General features: G+C 33.8%; 1 protein-coding gene across 1 annotated transcript; it reads left to right on the forward strand.

Annotated features, from left to right (window-relative positions):
• Positions 1-10,030: 10,030 nt before the first annotated feature.
• On the forward strand, positions 10,031-18,874 carry LOC127848040 (uncharacterized). The gene is made up of 6 exons (XM_052380326.1): positions 10,031-10,371; positions 11,052-11,743; positions 17,477-17,577; positions 17,985-18,137; positions 18,249-18,627; positions 18,851-18,874. Exons 1-6 carry the CDS (start codon positions 10,080-10,082, stop codon positions 18,872-18,874), a joined length of 1,641 nt encoding a protein of 546 aa, XP_052236286.1. The 5' UTR covers positions 10,031-10,079.
• Positions 18,875-19,802: the final 928 nt, after the last annotated feature.

Genomic DNA, 19,802 nt, shown 5'->3' on the forward strand with positions numbered 1-19,802 from the left:
AGATCGAACTTATAACATTTCGATTGTAAAGGTTAGGCTCCGCATTGACCAAAGTCTGTACATGACTTCCGCGTTTATGCATGGCGAATCTTCGAATTAACGTTGTCGTGTGTGAGCGATTGCAAAATGGTGTCACAAAATATCATCTTCAAAGGTGATCACCTAAGGTTACTGCGTCGTTATTGTCCAACAAATCATATCCATCGGACGACTTTATTCCTTACTTGACCCAAGTCTGTACAGGCCTTCCGGATTCACGAACTCTAATTCTTCTAATTAACGTTGTAGTATGTAAACGATGTCAGAATGGTATCCCAAAACTTCATTTACAAAACATGTATTAACCTCAAGATAAGTCATCGCTTTTTTCATCAAATAAAAAAAACTCTACAGCCTCGTATCCCCTAAGCTAACAAATGTTTGTTTGACTATATGACCTTTCATTTCCGCGTGTTGTACCTTGTCAAATACGATAAATTAATGCGGACTTATTAATAATTAGTAACATCGAGATGTGACATTTCACCTACACATGTACCGCCCTCTGCTTTTTATTTGATCATGATGTTTTAATTATGTTCGTCACGGCAAGGAAGCTAACCGAGAAGCGATATTCATATTTGTCCTGTCTGATATTTGTAAAACGTGATTTTCTACATATGTGACCTTGGTTAATTAGTATGTTTACATGCTTGTTTAATAAGTGGATATCTTTATTTGGTTGACGTTAAAATTATTTTTGTATTTCGTTTGACGTTAAACTTTGAAACCGTCGCTTAAGAAAAAAAACTGAATTAATGTCAAATCTAATTGCATCATAGTATGCATTTGTTTTCCGTCATTAACATTTTACTTATACTTGTATCAGTTTTTGTTTGTTAACGGCAATCTTTCTTTGAGCAAATATATTACCCCTTTGAGTACTTAGACAATAACACACGGCAAAGCTGGGCCGGACGTCATTCATCGGACCGCTGTGGACTTTACGACATAACATTATTCTGCTAGGGCCGATTATAGACTCAGCCCAGCTCTGCCGTGTCTTATCGTTTATATTACATATCATACTTTTAATTGAAATGCAGTTGCTATTTTAACATATAAATTTACGAATGAATGAATTCGCATGCGTCATAAGGCACGTGTACGCGCAACTAAATTCTAAATGAACGATTGAAGCAGATATTGTAATACCGGACAGAACGATGAAGTACCCATTCGATATTTATATCGCGTACATGATACCAAAAGAAGATATATACATTATTTGTGGTATTCAACATCCCTAATGTTTGCACTACTTATTATTTTGCACAAATGTTAATTTATTGTAGTGATTTTGAGATTATCATATATTAGATGCGCTGGATTAGCGACACAATAAATATGTAATAAATAATGGCATACATTCTTTAGAAAGTACCTTACTGCAACTGTTTTGTTTTTAAATAATTTACGACGCATTTAAAACGAGCGGAAATATCAAGAAGCAGTGCTCACACTGGCCTTAAGAAAATAATAGCCATCATTTTTACCTTAAAAAATGATAGCCAAAACAGACGCGGACTTTTGCGCAAAACGGTACTGAAGGCAAAAAAAACAACAAAAAAACAATGAATGCAATTTTATCTGTGTTATATTAAATGTATATCTATTGGATTTAAGTTATAATATATAAATAAAAATAAGCGTAATATATGTGTCATTTTCTTATAAAATATATATTATCATGGCTTTACAATACAGAATACAATCAAGGTTGTAGGTGTGACTTAACAAACCAGTCATCAGCTACAGTTACATACATATACACCTTAGAACAAGCATAATATCACTTTAAAACAAGAATTATTTCAGCGTCATTTTCTGAGAAAATATTATAATGACTTTACTTTAATATTCATTATTCGTTGTCATATGTGTCTTTTTAGAAGAATGGAAGAGTCCACTAGGCATAAATGGGTTAAATTATGTACGCCCCATTTTAAACAAGCGTAACTATCAATAAGACACCTATGACAACGAATAATGAATCTTAACCCATTTATGCTTAGTGGACTCTCCCATCCTTTCCAAAATTAGGGATGTCTGGTATATTTATTTCTATATTTAGAATATTTCTTACAGAAATTCCTTTAAGCAAATAGCGCAGACCCTGATGAGACGCCGCATCATGCGGCGTCTCATATGGGTCTACGCTGTTTGCCAAGGCCTTTTTTTCTAGACGCTAGGCATAAATGGGTTAAACAAGCAATACAATTAATAAAATTTTCTCTTCAGTGAACTATAACATTATATTTTATTGTTTTAGTTTTTGTAATACAATATAGTATAATCTATTTCAATTTGATCAAAATCATCTTAAGACAACATCTTTGGTGCGATACACACAGACGATTGCCGTTTTAACTGCATAACAAATCCGATATGAGACTATGTAGCTATAGGATGGAATCCTCTTGAGAAAAATAAATAAATAAATAAATATTATTTAATATTTTATTGGCTGTCAGCATTATATAGACTATGACATTTAATGATGCCACTGATTATTAACTTATTTATCTACATTCTATTTCATTCTACCTAAATCCTCATCCGTATACTGACAGCGTCGCCTAGTTATCCATTTCTACCTTGACATTAATTTTTGTGTGTGAATTAAGTATACTACCTTTAAATGATATTACTGTTTGTTTTTTGCGAAACTGACGCACACATAAAGTAGCATGTTGATTGTATATACATGTGTAGGATATTATATGGACAGTTATCCAAACTTTATTACATACTGAATACAAAACTTGCTGATAATTTTATATGACTAATTATTTATGGTATAACCTTCATAAGAATTATAAATATAACTATTATTTTTCAACAAAATATAATAAAACAAAAATATACACATTTTATACACTAGTTTATTTCTATAAACTAAAGAACGCGTTCTTACCTGTAAAAGGCAATCCGAGAATACAACTGAGAACAAGAAGATTTGTTTCCTAAATTAATGAACGTATGTTTAACATGTAATTAATGTCCACACCGTGTAAGCGGAATAAACCATGTTGTTTATGTTGTTGTTAACCGCGATACTAGCTTCGATAGCATGCGCCATTCTTTTCTAAACGACCAAACTTAATCACGTGACCTTAACAGTAATGCTTGTGAATCAAAGGCGGGACCATATTCAGTCAAGGTCATCTAAAAGTATTGTGGTGTTTGTGTACCGTGATTCATGTTCATTGCTTTTTATGATCTATTGAAGCGTAAATGTATATTGTATTTTTCTTCTATTATTGGCTTCGCACTGAAGTGCGGCGACTAGTATGTAATACGTTTTTTTGTCGCTTATTGGAGGAGAAGTTATTTTACGGATCAATGTATATATTTTTGTTGTCAGAATGTCTTGCATAGTGGTGATTTTTGTGTGTAAAGTAGTGTAAATAAGTACTGCATTTGTGCCTATCACATTTACTACAACATTTATTGCCAATAATGCAAAGCTAATTCGTTTAATAAATAACTGATCACAGGGACTGGGCAATAATAAAAGATCACAGAGACTGGGCAAATACGCGAACGCGAACCGGTGAAACTTTCTGGTTTTGTATAAAAACAAAACTTCTTTGTTCCACTATCCTAGCAACCACCTAGTTACTTATAAAGGCGCTATAGAGCGCGCAGCGCGACACGTATTATTTATTGTAATAATGAGTCTTGATAAAGGAAGCAGCCGCTTATCAATTAGAAGCACCATTACAGCACCCCAGTCTCATTACTATCAAGTCCTCCTACAGTTTCTTTTTTAAGAACCACATAAAGAAGGCCGCAGGCCTGACCCGTATCTTGCCAGTGGTATGGACCTTTTGGTACGGACCTTTAACCCCGCTCACCACCCAGCGTTTAAACTTACGGGTTTACATTTAAACCGACTATTAATAGCTTATTAATATCTTAGTGAGAAGGTGATTTTTCAAGCGGTTCCGTAGTGTAGTGGTTACACGCTCGCTTCACATGTGATAGGTCCATGGTTCGAGCCCCAGTAGATTCAAATTATTTAATTTGTGTTCTATGTTAACTATTTGTTTTGATGTAGACATTTTAGTTTAAATAAATATGCGGTTTTATTGTAACCATGTTTTGTTTTTATTATGCCCATGAAATATATGTGTGAGAGGGTGGGGGGGGGGTGGGTTCGTAAACACATTAAAACTTTTACAGTGTTTTCATATCAATTAGTACTCATCCCCTATCGTAAATGAGCAACGTAAGAATAAATTCAGAATCATCTCCCCTTGAAGTTGAGAAAAATATGAAATTACGCTTACAAGATGAAGCAGATTTTTTAAAACCTACACAGTTCTGTTCCATTAATGAAAACTGCACACGGATGCCAGTAAAAAAAGGAAAACAAATGTAAATAAAACGAACTAGGAAATATTTGGGGGTTACAACACAAAATCATAGATACTGGTTATTTGGGAGTTACATTTATAACACAAAGTCATAGATAATGGTTATACAAGTATCTTTTTCTATTTTGTTTAAAATAATCGGCCAATATATAAATATTTACAGTAGAAAAAAATTCGTTCCATGTAACTTCATTGAGTGCCTTTTACACTGAAATTCCCGAAGCCCTTTGATGCTTTGCATCAATACTTATCTTGTTTAAACGATTAAGTGTTCATAATCGAATTCTTCCGTGAAAGTTAGCACATGTTATATGCTATTGTGCAACGATGTATGAGGACCATTTTGGTTTTCAAGTGATAATATATATTATATTTTTTTTTCTTTTATGAACGACCGAATTGTTGTTCATAAAGGGTTTTAGAAAACATAGGTTGTCGAGTGGTATATTTACCAGTGCACATACTATGACCTCGAGTGAAATAAACACTCGATAATTCACTGAAAACAACACAAATTGTTTTTACTTTATGCTAAACACAAAAGGTAAAAACTAATCTGCGATGCGTCGCATGTATGGAAGATGACTCCAATGGCGCCATCAATTGAGTTCTGTTCTGGGAAAACTTGGCATAATGCATGTGAGTAAAGTGTCGTCCCATATTAGCCTGTGCAGTCCGCACAGGTTAATCAGGGACGACACTTTCCGGCTAAATTGGAGTTTTGCTTAGAAGAGACTTCATTTTAAGGATAATTGAATATTAAAATCAACCAACATAATTGATGCATTATTAATTAACCAACAACACTTACTATTATATATCTACGTCTTCATTCAAACGGGGAGTACGTATATTTGGTTCGACAGGTATAATATGGGCATCGGGGAGAATATATGCTTTTAGTTTCGTAAATCTCAAATGCGTTTATTTATAACACAGATATATGTGTTTGGACTAATATCCTAAACTGTGCTTGTAAAAGGACGCTTAAAATTATCTTTAGGTGTCTCTTAAGGGGATATGTAAAAGCATCCATTCAGCTGTATGCCTTGTTTACATAGTCATCGAAACATACAATAAGATGTACATCTTCTTTACATACCACGATAATTAAGTTTAAACATTGACCTAGCACAACATGTTTTTGCGGCTAAATTATTCAAATTATTTTAAATAAATTGAAACATCCTCGCCGATTAATATCAAATACTGTATTTTCACCCCCTCTCTTGCCGCTCAAAATCTCAAGGTAAATATTTACCGTCACAAGCATAACAATATAACATCCATAAAGAAACTCGACAGTCTTGCGAAAGAAGCAAGGGTTTTATTTATCAGTTAAAACTATTTAAAGTTACGTACCACATTAATAAATACATTGAAAATGTAATCCATCTTAAAATCATATACGACGAGATTCACTGTGTTAAAAATACATAACTGAGTATGCGAAATGTTAGCAAAAATGTTAGGAACATATTTATGTATTTATTATACTAATATGCATATATGAAACAAGTTGTGGAACTAGGATAATATAATCAAAATACCGTTCTCATTCAAGTGTTTTATGGAATATTTTTCAGAATTTGGCATTTTATTTCAAAGGCCAACAGCTAAGATTGCTGAAACATCTTAAACATCTTGAATGTTTTAATAGACTAAACTAATTTTTTATAGAAATAAAAAAAATCAGAAAAACAATATGCCGCCGCTGGTATCCGAACCAAGTCATTAGGATCCCTACGCGGATTCACTACCACTGCGCCACGTAAACCGTCTTTTACTTTTGCGAAAGATAAATCAATAAATATTGTAAACATTATCTTGCTTTTGTCAATAACATAATGTTTAACGAACGAAATTTGACTTATTTTCTTAGAAAGATTTTTCACTAAAATGGTCTTAGAACAAATTTAAAAAAATGGTCTTACAAAACTCCTTACAAGAAAATCTTCGAAAAAAGTTTCTAAGTGAATACTGGTAAAAATCAAACAATGCTTGATATCTCGCCTGCCAAAGTCCCGCATCCGGGCATTTGTACATACCAAATACCGCTATGGCCATCGTGGTTACACATGAAAATCCAGAGGGCGACAATGCGTTAGTACGATGGCGACAATGCGATAGTACCATAGAGACAATGCAATAGTACGATGTCGACAATGCGACAACGCGATAGTACGATGACAATAATGCGATAGTACGATGGCGACAATGCGACAATGCGATAGAACGATGACTATGCAATAGTCATATCCTACTGTCGCCACCGTATCATCGCATTGTTACCATCGTACAATCGAATTGTCGCCATTGTACTATCACGTTGTCGTATTGTCGTCATCGTATTCTCGCATCGTCGCCATCATACTATCGCACTGTCGCAATCGTATTGTCGCACTGTCGCCATCGTACTATCGCACTATCGCCATCGTATTGTCGCACGGTCGTCATCGTATTATTGCACTATCGCATTGTTGCATTGTCGCCATCGTACTATCGCATTATCGCCATCGTATTGTCGCATGGTCGTCATCGTATGATCGCACTATTGCATTGTCGCATTGTCGACATCGTACTATCGCACTGTTGCCATCGTAATGTCGCACTATCGCCATCGTACTATCGCATTGCCGCCATCGTACTATCGCGTTGTCGCATTATCGCCATCGTGCTATCGCATTGTCGCCATCGTACTATCGCGATGTCGCCAGTGTACTATCGCATTGTCGCATTCGTACTATTCACTATCGAATTGTCGCCCTCTTTATTTTAATATGTAATCACGATGGCACTAATGGTATTCCCTACTTTGATAAACACCCACCTGACTTCGAGACGTGTTCCTTATTTGCGGTAATACAATCTATTGAAAAAAACCAATGGCCTAAAAATAAAACACATAAAATATTACCAACTGCACGCGCAAAATACAATAAGTACTTACTTTTTGTTAAAGCATTAATCAGGCCGTGATAATTGCAATAATATATAGCTTTGAAAAAACATATGTTATATCCCAAAGTAGGGAAATATGTTTCATTATGTATGTACAGGGGATCATGGGTTTATTGTAAAATAACTCTCTTGGATAGTTATTCATGGGTTTTATTGTTATGCAAGAGTTGTTTCCCTTTAACTGTGTAAGTTTAATTTATTTGCATTAAGAAATATCTCACCTACAATAAATTATGATAAACATAAACTGATTACAAATTGTATTTTTAAAATGAGCATTCCTAGACCCGACGATATATTGTTTATGTATCAACTATGTATGTAGTAGAATACAACATCCTGTTTGTGGTTTAATACATTAGAATCATAAACAAGTACTTTCAATGCTTCTTTCAGTTTGAACTATAAACTAAGTATTCGTCTTATAAAGAGACTTTATTTTTGTTTTTTTAAACGAGTTTATAAGCACTAAGACTGATAAGCGGACAATAGGATTCTAACTCTTTTACAATATAAAAATTAACTATAATCCGAAAAATCAAATCCTGACTAAATAAACATTTACATTTCGTCTTTGATCAAAAGTACTAAGTTTAAGAGTCAATGTTACTTAAGATGCAGTGTTTTCCAACGAGCGTTTGCAATAACTCATTTCACGGTATTTAATTTGACTGGCTTTAACTGATGGTGTGCTTCTTACGGACAGCCGATAGTTAAAATAAGTAATATTTTGATGTGTCGTAAGTGGCTTGAGCCTTAAGGAAAAGGCAGACAAAATGTGTATTACCCCAAATTATCCTTAATAAATATAATATATTATGTCTTTATAAGCAAAATTTGAGGCTCGTATAAGCGGCTAGTGTGTTAACAAATTGGGTACTTGTATAAAATGACACGTACAAAAAAGTATTTAAATATTTAATAATGCATTATGTTCTCGAAGGTAGGTTGTACTTATACATGTAATATACTCATGCAATAATGAAATAATTGGCCTTCATGGGTTGAAGTATTTTAGATTCTGTTTTTCTTGTTACACACGCATTTTACAAGAGTTCTATCTGAATTACCACTAGTGTGCGTAAACACATGTCACACTGTGAAAATGATTGAACAATGTTGGAGTATAGATTTCCAATATGCACAATTCCTCAATATTGCTAATTGACGCAGAATCTCACAAACAATAAGTATGCACCTAGCAATATGGATTCATTACCTTTTAATCGATTCCAACTTAGAACATAGCTTCACCTTGTTTAAAATTAATATAATAAAGCATAGTAAACAATTTGCGATTACATGAATAAGTGACTAAACGGATGATAATATAAAGTGTACATTATAAACATAGACAGTGTAGAAAAGCTATTGCTTATTTGTCTGTAGGAGAATGTTCAGTATTTAAATTGACCATTTTTCCTTTACATCTTATTGCTTGTCCTCTGTACGCAAAACAAACTGCATGCATGTCTGCTTTACAACAAAATGTTGGTCTATTGTTTATATATTGTTTTAAATTTTACATTTGCTTAATATCTGAGGTACATTCTGGTGTTGTGTGTGCAAAAGCATTACACATATCTTATGCAATGCTACATAGAACTACGCATGCGCACACTAAGCGTGCATTGGTGTTTGTATGATTGTCGTGGATACCATAACTGTTTATTGCAAAATACCGCATTTTATTATTTATACCATTACAAGGCAAAACAGATTTAACAGTTTGAAAGTTTGACAACGTAGCCCTTTCCTTATTTCTTTATCCCGAATACAATATATTATTTAAGTTCTAATTGCAATATAAAACTTGACACACCATTCAGATTAATCACTGTCATTCATTATTGAGTGGATTATAATAATCAAACAATAAAAGTAATCCGACTTTTACTTTAATGTAAAGTAACAAGACAACAAAAAACGACATGTACTAAAGGGACAAACCGATCTCCAACTACAGTCAAACAAGAACGCATGAAATATTAATAAACATAGTTGCGTATGGCTGTTTGTTTACTTGAAACATATTATAGGAAACATCGCGTTTGGGATCGCTATCAAAAAGCTATTTCTATTTAAATTCTTTCTGTTTTTCGGTTTCGCTAAGAACGCTTCGTAAGCGTTAATTTGCGTAGTTTTACCTCAAATTACTTTTGTTGCAACAGTTTAGATATTGTTTCACTGTGACTCTTAAAATAATATTCACTTCCGTTTATTTTCACTAAACACTTAATAACATTTTAACTGAAAATTACACAATAATGTACAAGTAAACACATCTGAGTTAGTATATTTAATTATTGAAAGACAATGAACGACTTCGTGCTTAAATCGTGTACACGATGTTTCGTTTCCAAAAAAAAAGTAAAAACACTTGATATAGTAATGAACATCTTTGCCAATTTTACATCTACGATGAAAATCCAACTTAATGCATGACTCCTTTAAAATCAATTTGTGCATGCGTTCTATTCGATTTATTTGCTTAATTTACCATTGTGCTGTTTTGCTCAAGGCTATAACAAGTGTAACGATCGAATTTAAACTTTTAAGAATTGATTGGTATTAATGCGACATTTTAAAGCGCAATTTATGCACCTTATTTATAGTTAATCGAACGGATGTAAATACATAAATACAGATACAGTTATAGACAGGCATCAATACACACAGTTATACGTATAAACAAAAATGGATAAAACTGTTATTATATGCGTTGGTGATAAAAGATATAACATTGAAATAAAAACCATGTGCAAATATTCCTCGTTGTTCAGTGATCTTTTAAAAAGTCTCCAGAGGGGCGATGGTAAAGTACCTCGTGTAGCAGCTTCGAGCAAAGAAAGCAAGCACGTGCTGTTACATAGGAACACCAACGTCTATGAAGACGCATTCGTGCTCGAAATGATTGGAATCCCTAGCGAGGACGTTAAACTCACGTTAGACACGATGACTACAACGATGAAGGATACATCGTTTACTAGTAAGCATATGCCTTTGTAAAGCCTAAACGTATATCGTAAATAATATTACGTTTTGGCAAATATACATTATATATGGAGAGGTGATGCTTCACTACAGTCATGTTAGAATATAGTGAGTTAGCCCTATGTTATCTTCTTTACAAATATAATTTAAATATTTGATTACAATCATTTGAAGTATTGATTACTTATACATTGTAACAGTTTATGTAAAGTATAGTTTTGTATTTTGGGTAATACAACCTCAACCTCACTTCTCAAATTTGATTTCAAAAACAAATCAATTCGATAACCAGACATGTCATTATAAATGTAACGAACGTATTTCACGCGGTGAAGAATTATAAAGGGCGATTAATGTGCTAGTAAGAATAGGACGCTCATATTTTAAATTATTTCCCTTGGACTACAACGTAAAAAGTCTGACAATTATCCCAAAACTAACGCATGCCGATCAACATCAAGTATTTATATTTTGAAATGAAATGAGAGATATGCGATAATGATAGTATGTGTTTTGGGTAGTTTTGCAGATATACATTTTTCTGTGTCTAGCAATAAATATTAATAAAAAGTAATACATCAACTATGATTTATAATGCTGTTGCTGTAACCTTCATAAATGATCTCATAATACACATGATACATGTATATAAATATAAACAATAACGTTTTGCAGGAAGTAACCTATTGCGAATGTTGCCAGTCGTGAAGGAGCTGAACATTAGTCACCTTCATCGCCGTATTGACAAAGAACTACTTGCAATATTAAATGCATCTGCATCCAGCTCCAATGTGAACATGATCTTAGAAAACCTCCAAGTGGCTGAAATATATAGCCTCAGCCGTGTGAAAGAATGGTGCATTGGTGCATTTGTACTAAAATCCAGTGCACATGATCGGAATACGTTATTAAAGGACTTTCACATTTCTGATGCTCCGAAACTGGAAATCCTGAACAGAATGGCAGACGCTGCCTCAAACAATTATGACAAAGAGTTGAAGAATTTACGTGATGAATCAGATCGTACTTATAAACAAATAGAGGTCAACAGAGCCGAATTCGTTGCCAAGACCGATATATGGAAGAAGGAATTAGAGAAAAGGGTTCAGGTCGTTATCGATCAAAACGAATCCCTCCATAAATCATTTATCAAAAGCGATGGCTTTGAATGGATTGGTGAAAAGTTCGACGAAATGATATCATCTTCTTTCCACGAAAAGAAAATCTTCAAAGAATTGGAACAGATAAAAGAGCAAACGAAAAAGTTGTTTGAAAAACTAGGTTTGATAAAAGATGAGGCTTTGGAAGCAAAGATGGCTGAAGAAAGGTCTAAAATATTCGTCAATGAGAAAAACTACACGGCAGGGGTTAATTACAACGACCGGGAAATTCGCCAAGCACTTAGCACGCTAAACAAATCATGGAACGACATTGAGAATAGTATAAAGTCATATAATCTAACTGTTCTTGAAAATATAAAACTATGTCTAGAAACATGTCGACTGAACGAAACCGTGCGAGAGTCCCTGACATTACAGTTTGCCCTGCAGACAGATTTCGACGAACTTTATCAGGACCTTGATAAGCGTTTAAAAAAGCTAACTGAAACTGAGATTGATTTAAAAGAAAGTCTTCAGGAGCTTAAAAGAGCAAAGTTGGAAATCCAGAAGTGCCAAAGGAGAGAGCATGCTATAAATACATGGGTGAAGCAAGGAAAACCTACGTTGGACAAATCTAACAAGTGCTCGTGTTTTCGACATTCTGAAATGACAAGAAAACTAAAATCTCAGTGATGTTTGTAAGAAACTTGAAATAATAACATACTAAAACACACGTAATACTATTCGTAGCAACATAATTTATACATATTTATTAAGTAAAGTTCTGCAGACGTTTGTTCGCCAGAAATACAATAATCGATCATTTAGTAAATAATTAGAAAAAAGACATGCATTTAGTTTTAGTTTAAGGCGTTATAATTTCGATATAGAAAATCGTAAAACTTAATTGTTTGCTGAAGTAGATCTGTTCATTTTATAAATATATAACTTTTTCTATGAAAAAATATTCGATATGTTGTTTGGATAGATCTACATTATTTAAGCATTAAAACAAACACATATTTTTGTCCGAAATATTATTCTTGAAAAATAATTCAGTAAATGTTTTCACTATGTATATAGTCATAACTTATATTGTTCTTAAATGAAAACATAGATCATGCAATTATGTTAAATGATATTGAAAAATTACTCGCGCTGTTTTCCATTGTATTGTTTATATATAATACTACCGGTGTTGATGGTGACTGTAAATAAAATAAGTACATTTAATATTAATATTTTATATTAATATATATTTTATGGACTTGTTGTACATATATCTATTTGATGTGTTTTGTTTGCAAATACCTAGTAGAGGTCATTCATAGCATGCCTTTTTTACGTATGCACCAAAATAACTCAAATACACTTGACTTCGCAGTTGTCTTTTTTCTTATAAACTCTTCGTTGTGTGACTCGGACGACACAATTATTGTGTTTTACACGTACGTCACAATCTGTCATTCATATCGTAAATGGTATAAAGCTAGGGCCTGAGATTGGAACGGTCGATTAAAGGGGCCTTTTCACGTTTTGGTAAATTGACAAAATTAAAAAAACAATTGTTTTAGATTCGCACATTTTAGTTGTAGTTATGATATTTGTGAGGAAACAGGAATACTGAACATTTACCATGCTCAAAAATATCCATTATACGCATATTTTGACAATAAAAAAACCCTGAAAATTATAAAGCGTTGCAACGCGAAACGATTGAATGATTTAGGGAGTTCTGTTGTTGTCGTTATATTGTTTGATACTACGAAGAGTGCGTATGTTAAGTATAAATCCATCACTCACTGTATGAGCACGGATGGCCGAGATGTCTAAGCGATAAACGTTTACTTCAGGAGACAGTTGTTTGAGCCCAGCTGAGTGTTTAACATCAGTCGATCCGAACGTATTCAATCAGTCATTTACATACGTTCGTCTTCATGTTGATACTAGTTGTGCTCTCTACTTGAGTCTCACAAAAGACAATGTATTTATTTACTTGTTCTCCACGACTGCTTTAATAGGCAATATGTTACAAACTATTTTACAAAGCACTGGAAATTCTGTTTGTATTGAACATATTTAGTTCTGGCAATTTCAAATATCATAAAAAATACAAGGGCAATTGCTCCTCTGCAAGCATTGTCCATTTACAAAAAGTAGTAATACCACGTCACACACAACTGGCTAGCGTTCTTACTGCGTTACTGCGGCGACACAGGACGCGGTAGGAAAGCTATGGAGAATGCATAAAGACGGCGTCTCAAATCTAAGAACACCGAAGGTTGCAATCGCATTAAGACTGCGTTTGATATGATTAAAGTAAACGCCAAGGCTTTTAATTATTCCGGTGTCCTGGTTAAAACGCGAAAGGTTCGCTTTCAGGACGCCGTTGTTGCCATAGCAACGCTATACTTACGCTAATGTCATAATTGCGTAGTACAAGATACGATGAAACGTACTGTAAACGCTGAAACGCCGCCGATGCTGGGTTTTGCCTGTATCTCATATCTTGCTCGGATCTTACGATACCAAGGCGTTGTTATAGCAGCATTATTAATGAGAACTAAGGTCTTCTTTGTCAAAAGGGTATCTGCCTTACCCTCAACCGTTTATGAGAATAGCTTCCTCATAAAAACAATGGTGATTATTCTCTATGTAACTTCCCTTCGAGTTCGTTAAGGTCGATCCAGATCTAAATTATTTTTCGGATTTGCTGGGGTTTCTCTACGTCCGGTATTGAAGTAGACTGTGTGTAGAACATTAAACCTCTCTCAGGATAATGCGTTGTTGTCCTTCTCACTTCTTCTCATCCCCACTACCCTTACTCCCTTAGCATGTGTTCAAAACGATGACCAAATGGATAACACAAAAAACACTGTCTTCAAAATTGAAGCGGATACATAAATGCACGGTTCTTGGAAATAAATAAGCATTTTTATACACGCAGTTCGCACGCTGTATTGACGTAGCGAAGTCACAGTGCAAACGTCAAGGTCACAGTAGAGTTGTAGAAGATACCACAAGATCGTAGTGTGGACGCCGTGACGTCGAGATCGCCGCGTAATCGCAGTAACATCGAAGTACGCAAAGCAAACCCTTACGACGTAGTACTAACGGCGCGTTCATGCAAAGATAACGGGTAAAATATAGCATGACCCAGGCGCGATAGTTTAGAAGAACACCGGCATGCAAAGTATGACTATCGACAAGTTCAAAACTGACTGATTTGATCGTAGTAAGGTGTGACGGCGGTTTGAAATCATTTTTAATAAAATACCAAATCGAATGTTCAAGTACTTTTTTCTGCCCAAACTTCAATAACAAGACAACTTTGTACAGAACAAAATATGTAACGAACATGAAAACTTGGAACATACTTTAAACTCAGCAAATGATACAACGATTAAATATAATGATATCATACCGAAAAGGTAATGAATACCAGTCTAAATAACGCTTTAGACATTGGACGTTGTAAGCGCGAACTCCACGAGATGGTTATTTATTTAGGTGTTGAGAAACATCAGTTTTATTCATAATGATTTTATTACTATAATCAGTGGCATAACGAACGGCATCAAACTGCAATCAAATTATATATAAGACCATTTATCTAATCTTAAAATTAAAATAAAGTATTTTGATGATAAATTAATTTGATCAGTGTCTGTCCACATTTAAGCATAAAGCTCAAACTAAAATTGATATGTTTTATGTATTTTCTTGTCATTGCACTTTGAACTTAGTATCACACTGTGTTTAGATCTTGCAATTTTGGTTAATCTCGTGTCGCCATAAATAATATATCTTACTTAAGCCTAGTAACAAGCATACCTCAATACCAAATAAAACAATATTTTAAGATAGAAATATTTTGTAACATAGGAAGCATCTTTACGGGTATGCCTTAAAAGCCGAAATTATTTTTGACTTTCATCAGTAAATCGCAACATGTTATTCGGTAAATTAAGTGGATAATACAAGTAAATGACAACTTAATCTTTTCACTGTGCCTCGTGTGAAATGATAATTTGTGATCACTTCACTTCTGGTTACAACTAATATACTGAACATTTTTATGAAAAGAAGGTAAATTATTTTCAAGTTTCAAAGTGTATTGACATTCTGCCTTTTGCCAAGAACATATGTACAGAACAAATACGGCCAAGACATGGAATCGTTCAAAGAGGTTAATAATATAAGCGTCACTGTAAAGCTGTGATATGTTCAAGTATATTTAAGAAGTTTGTACAGTTTAATAAACGATGTAATTAAGTAACATCGGGCAAAAAACTATCGTACTTATTTCTAAGTACTGAAGTATTTTTTTGTTATTTATGATGTGACAGTACACGAAAAAGTATGAATCTCACTCCCATCTTGCGAACATGAGTTATATATGATAAATTACCAATTATGATACGATTATACGCATTTACTCTAAAATCGACAAATAAAGTGTTAATTATTATTTGAAATAAAAGGATTTTGATTTAAATAATGATTTCTAAAAAAATAATAACAGTTCATAAAAACGAGCACTATCGCACGCTAAAAATGTTGCAAACATATTGCATTTGTCCATTGTCATAATACATTCTTGCCATGAGTTGCACTATTAAATGGTTATGGACTAAAGTGAATAATAAAATTATGGTTTGGCTTATCTGTGCCAAAGACATGTACTCGATTTTATTAAAAATGGTGTTTGTTTAAGATGTTCGTATATCATCTAAACATGAATTTTATTGTGCCAATATATTGCTGTCATTGTTTTATGATTCAATTGGGGTTTTAATAAATCTAGCATATTAAATGACGACATAATTCCAAAAACGCTTGGTCTTACGCATGAATCTTCAAAACCACAGTACTCTTATTGTATGTGTTTTAGAAGTAACCAATTATGAAAACTGTACTGTGGAATATTATTTCGTTTCAAGTCAGTTTGGTTGGCTGTGTAAGTATTTATTATTAGTTATAGTATGTCATATAGTTACTATATACGTATACTTTTATAATGAGTGTAACCTTAACTCTGCAGTGTAGATGCGCGTTTTACTTATCGAAAAATACTGGTCTCATTAAAGTTTGTAAACAAGCATCGCAAACGTATTTATGCACTCATATAGAAATGGATATATTGCATGGGTTACGCATTTACGAAACGAAAATATACCACACGGTAATGTGTTCTTAAAAAAAAGTTGCTATTCTTTGCTCATTTATAATTTTCATTGTTCCCTTTATATTTACGGCCATCTGAATGAAATTTAAAATATATTTTAGCTGCCTATGACTTTACGAGTCGAAACAAAGTTATTGTTTAGTTTAACATCTAACTGTGCACACCTTCAAAATGCGTGCACTAATTTTTGGGTCAACAATTTTAGAATATTATGTTCTTTTCTCAAGTCAGGATTTCGCAATTGGATTTGCATCTAACTACACATGAACATGAAAATGACATTGTTATTATGTGATACAAACTCAACCAACCATGTATTGCAATTATCAAATGTCACAACGGTAGTTTCTTAACACTAAGAAGATACCATATATTTTCTACAGCAAGTATTACAAGACAATAATGGAGCGACTCTACAATGCGGTAATAACATCTGTCCCTTCTGGTCGACGTGTACTAACAATACCCTGTCTGGCGAGATGGAGTGCGGTTTTTTGTATGGCGGGTTTCATGGTAATTTTTTTTATCAGTAAACTCGTTTTTATCATGATTCATTACTGTTATATTTCTATAATCAACGGTTGTTTGCATTCTTCAAGAGCATCATCTATATGATGCCAAAGCGAAATAACCTTCTTTGAGAAATGGACCTTTCAAACTAAGTATATAAAGCACTTTGCATTCCAAGAAGCCGATTTTTAATATCGTTTCATTATATAGTGTCTTTTTATCATTAATTATCTCATTCAATGATCTGTTTAAATTGCAGTTTATGCTTAACTTGAGTTAAACGATTATGCATATATATCAAGGGTAATAATTGCACGGACGGAGATGAGTTTACAATCCTAAACTATGATCCGTGCGCTCGCCATGGGACAGGTACCTGTGTTAACACTCTCGGGGGTTACAAGTAAGTACTCAATCCTACAGAATACAGAAAAACCTTTCCATTTCGCATAAATCCGATAGCGTTGCTGTTCGATTCAAAACATTTCTAATAATGTTGTATTTGTCCATAAACTTGAAATTGGAGTTTAAAAATAAATCAGTGTTATCACAAGAGTGTTTAAAAGCAATGCATCAAAACAAAACAGTTGTGTATTCGAAGGCGCACTAACATAATATTATTTTAAGATTGACATTGTGTTGATGTTTGTGCAATTAAAATGAGAAATAAAACAGCGTTCACTATAAACATACTATTTGTTTGACTAGTTTAGTTTGTTTACCCATCACCGCTATTCAAATAAAAAAAAACAAAACAGAAACCTTTAACAAAATAATCATAATTCTTTATGATACATTTTTTAACCACAGTTTCACCTGCCTAGTGGGTTGGACTGGACCGCGATGCCAATACGTGGACGAGAACGTCATCGCCTCGGACCGAGCCTGTCTTCGAGGATTCGTGAACAAAGCCTTTAATGACACGTACGCGGAATGTCAAGATATTGATGAATGGAGTAACGGGTTAGAAATATGTACAATATTGAATTATGCACTTTATTGTTTTGGTTAAGTTTGCAACTAATGCTATATTCGTTTTAATTTTGTCTGGTAGTTATCTTGTTGTTTTCACAGCAGCACTAACACGTGTGGATTCCATCAGCACTGCAATAATACTGCTGGTAGTTATAAATGTGAATGTGATATCGGCTGGGAAGGCTCAAACTGTGGAAAAGATATAGATGAGTGCACACGTGCAAATATTTGTGGTATAAACCAACACTGTATAATTACTGGTGGCAGCTACGTCTGCCTTGGAGATACTGCAAATTCGTCAACGACAAACACTGTTGATGTCGGTCATATGCACATTGTACATAGTTCTGCATATGCGAAGCAAAATCCGGAGAACCAACAGGAAACAACACTTGATGTTGTTCTTGGCTCCGTATTTGGCACCGTAGCCTTCATGTCCGGATTTTTAGTGGCACTGAGTGCATATGAAAACGTGCAGGTAAGAAATAGGTGTTAAATGTCCGTAACACAATAAGCGCTGTTACACATATTACATTCAATTTTTGTAATCGTGTTTCAATATTTTGTAACATCCACGCGGTTTATCGTATTGTTTTCGGGTACGTCAATGCGTTTTTAAGAGCTTCATTTGTATTAACATGTTCAAACATTTATTATAATAATATTCATCACCAAAGTAAGTCATCGTGTATATGTTCCAGCAAGAAAAACAAGGTGGAATCTAAGACCGAAAACGCTACCCAGGATGTGGGAAGTAAAGACCACGCAAGGGTCTTCATTATTGAATAAGATGGACGTTTCAAAACTGCTATATAAAAAACTATACTTTGTAAAACATGTGTTTCTTTGACTGTTTAGTTAAATAACTGAATTATGTTAAAACTAATATTTGTATTGTACAGTGTTTAAACAAACTTTCAAATGTGGTTTCTGCCTTAATTTGAGTGCACACATATCTACAAAAGTAACATTCACATACAGAAAACTTTTTACGTACAACGGACGTGCTTATGTCTTACTTACGTTAATTTATAATTATGAGTGTCGATTGAAATGAATGTCTGATTATTAATTTCAAATATTCGAGTATGATAGTCAAGAAGACAAAACTTTTATCAGTTACAGTTGAGCTATTCGCAGATTCAAAACACCTACACCTAAGCATCTATATAATTCAAATTAAAATATCAGATGCGCCAGTGGGTTGAAAATCAATAAAAGGTTTTCAATATTTGTTAATGGTGGTCTGCGTTTATGTGGAGGGCATAATTCTTTGGAACACCGATGACATCTAAAAGTAAAATACGCGCAATGTACCGCGGAAAACGAATGCATTGAACAAGTATTTGCTTCCTTATCAATACGTCGATTGATGGGCTATTATTGTGTTTAAAAAAGTCACAAGCTCATTAACATCGATAAGTACAACTGTACCACCTACGTGTTGACTTTCACAGTTTAGGCATTTTAAGTGACGAGTACAGCGAAGAACATGAACTTATATGATTCGCTTGCCAAACCATTGCTTTATAAGTCTTAGGCAATGTGTAAAAAATAGCTCAATGTTTCCTCCGGGAATAGGCATATATACGTTCGACGAAATTCTTTGTAGCCAAGTTCGAACATATAGTTTAAATTTGATGAGATAACGTG

This window comes from Dreissena polymorpha, chromosome 10, assembly GCF_020536995.1.
Source record: "Dreissena polymorpha isolate Duluth1 chromosome 10, UMN_Dpol_1.0, whole genome shotgun sequence".
NCBI lineage: Eukaryota > Metazoa > Mollusca > Bivalvia > Myida > Dreissenidae > Dreissena > Dreissena polymorpha.

What these genes read in the sequence shown, in the direction of transcription:
- LOC127848040 (XM_052380326.1), top strand. Translation starts at nt 10,080, where the DNA reads ATGGATAAAACTGTTATTATATGCGTTGGTGATAAAAGATATAACATT. An exon ending in GAAGGATACATCGTTTACTA is followed by an intron (nt 10,372 to 11,051) that starts GTAAGCATATGC and finishes AACGTTTTGCAG; the next exon opens with GAAGTAACCTATTGCGAATG. An exon ending in AGAAAAACTACACGGCAGGG is followed by an intron (nt 11,744 to 17,476) that starts GTTAATTACAAC and finishes ATATATATCAAG; the next exon opens with GGTAATAATTGCACGGACGG.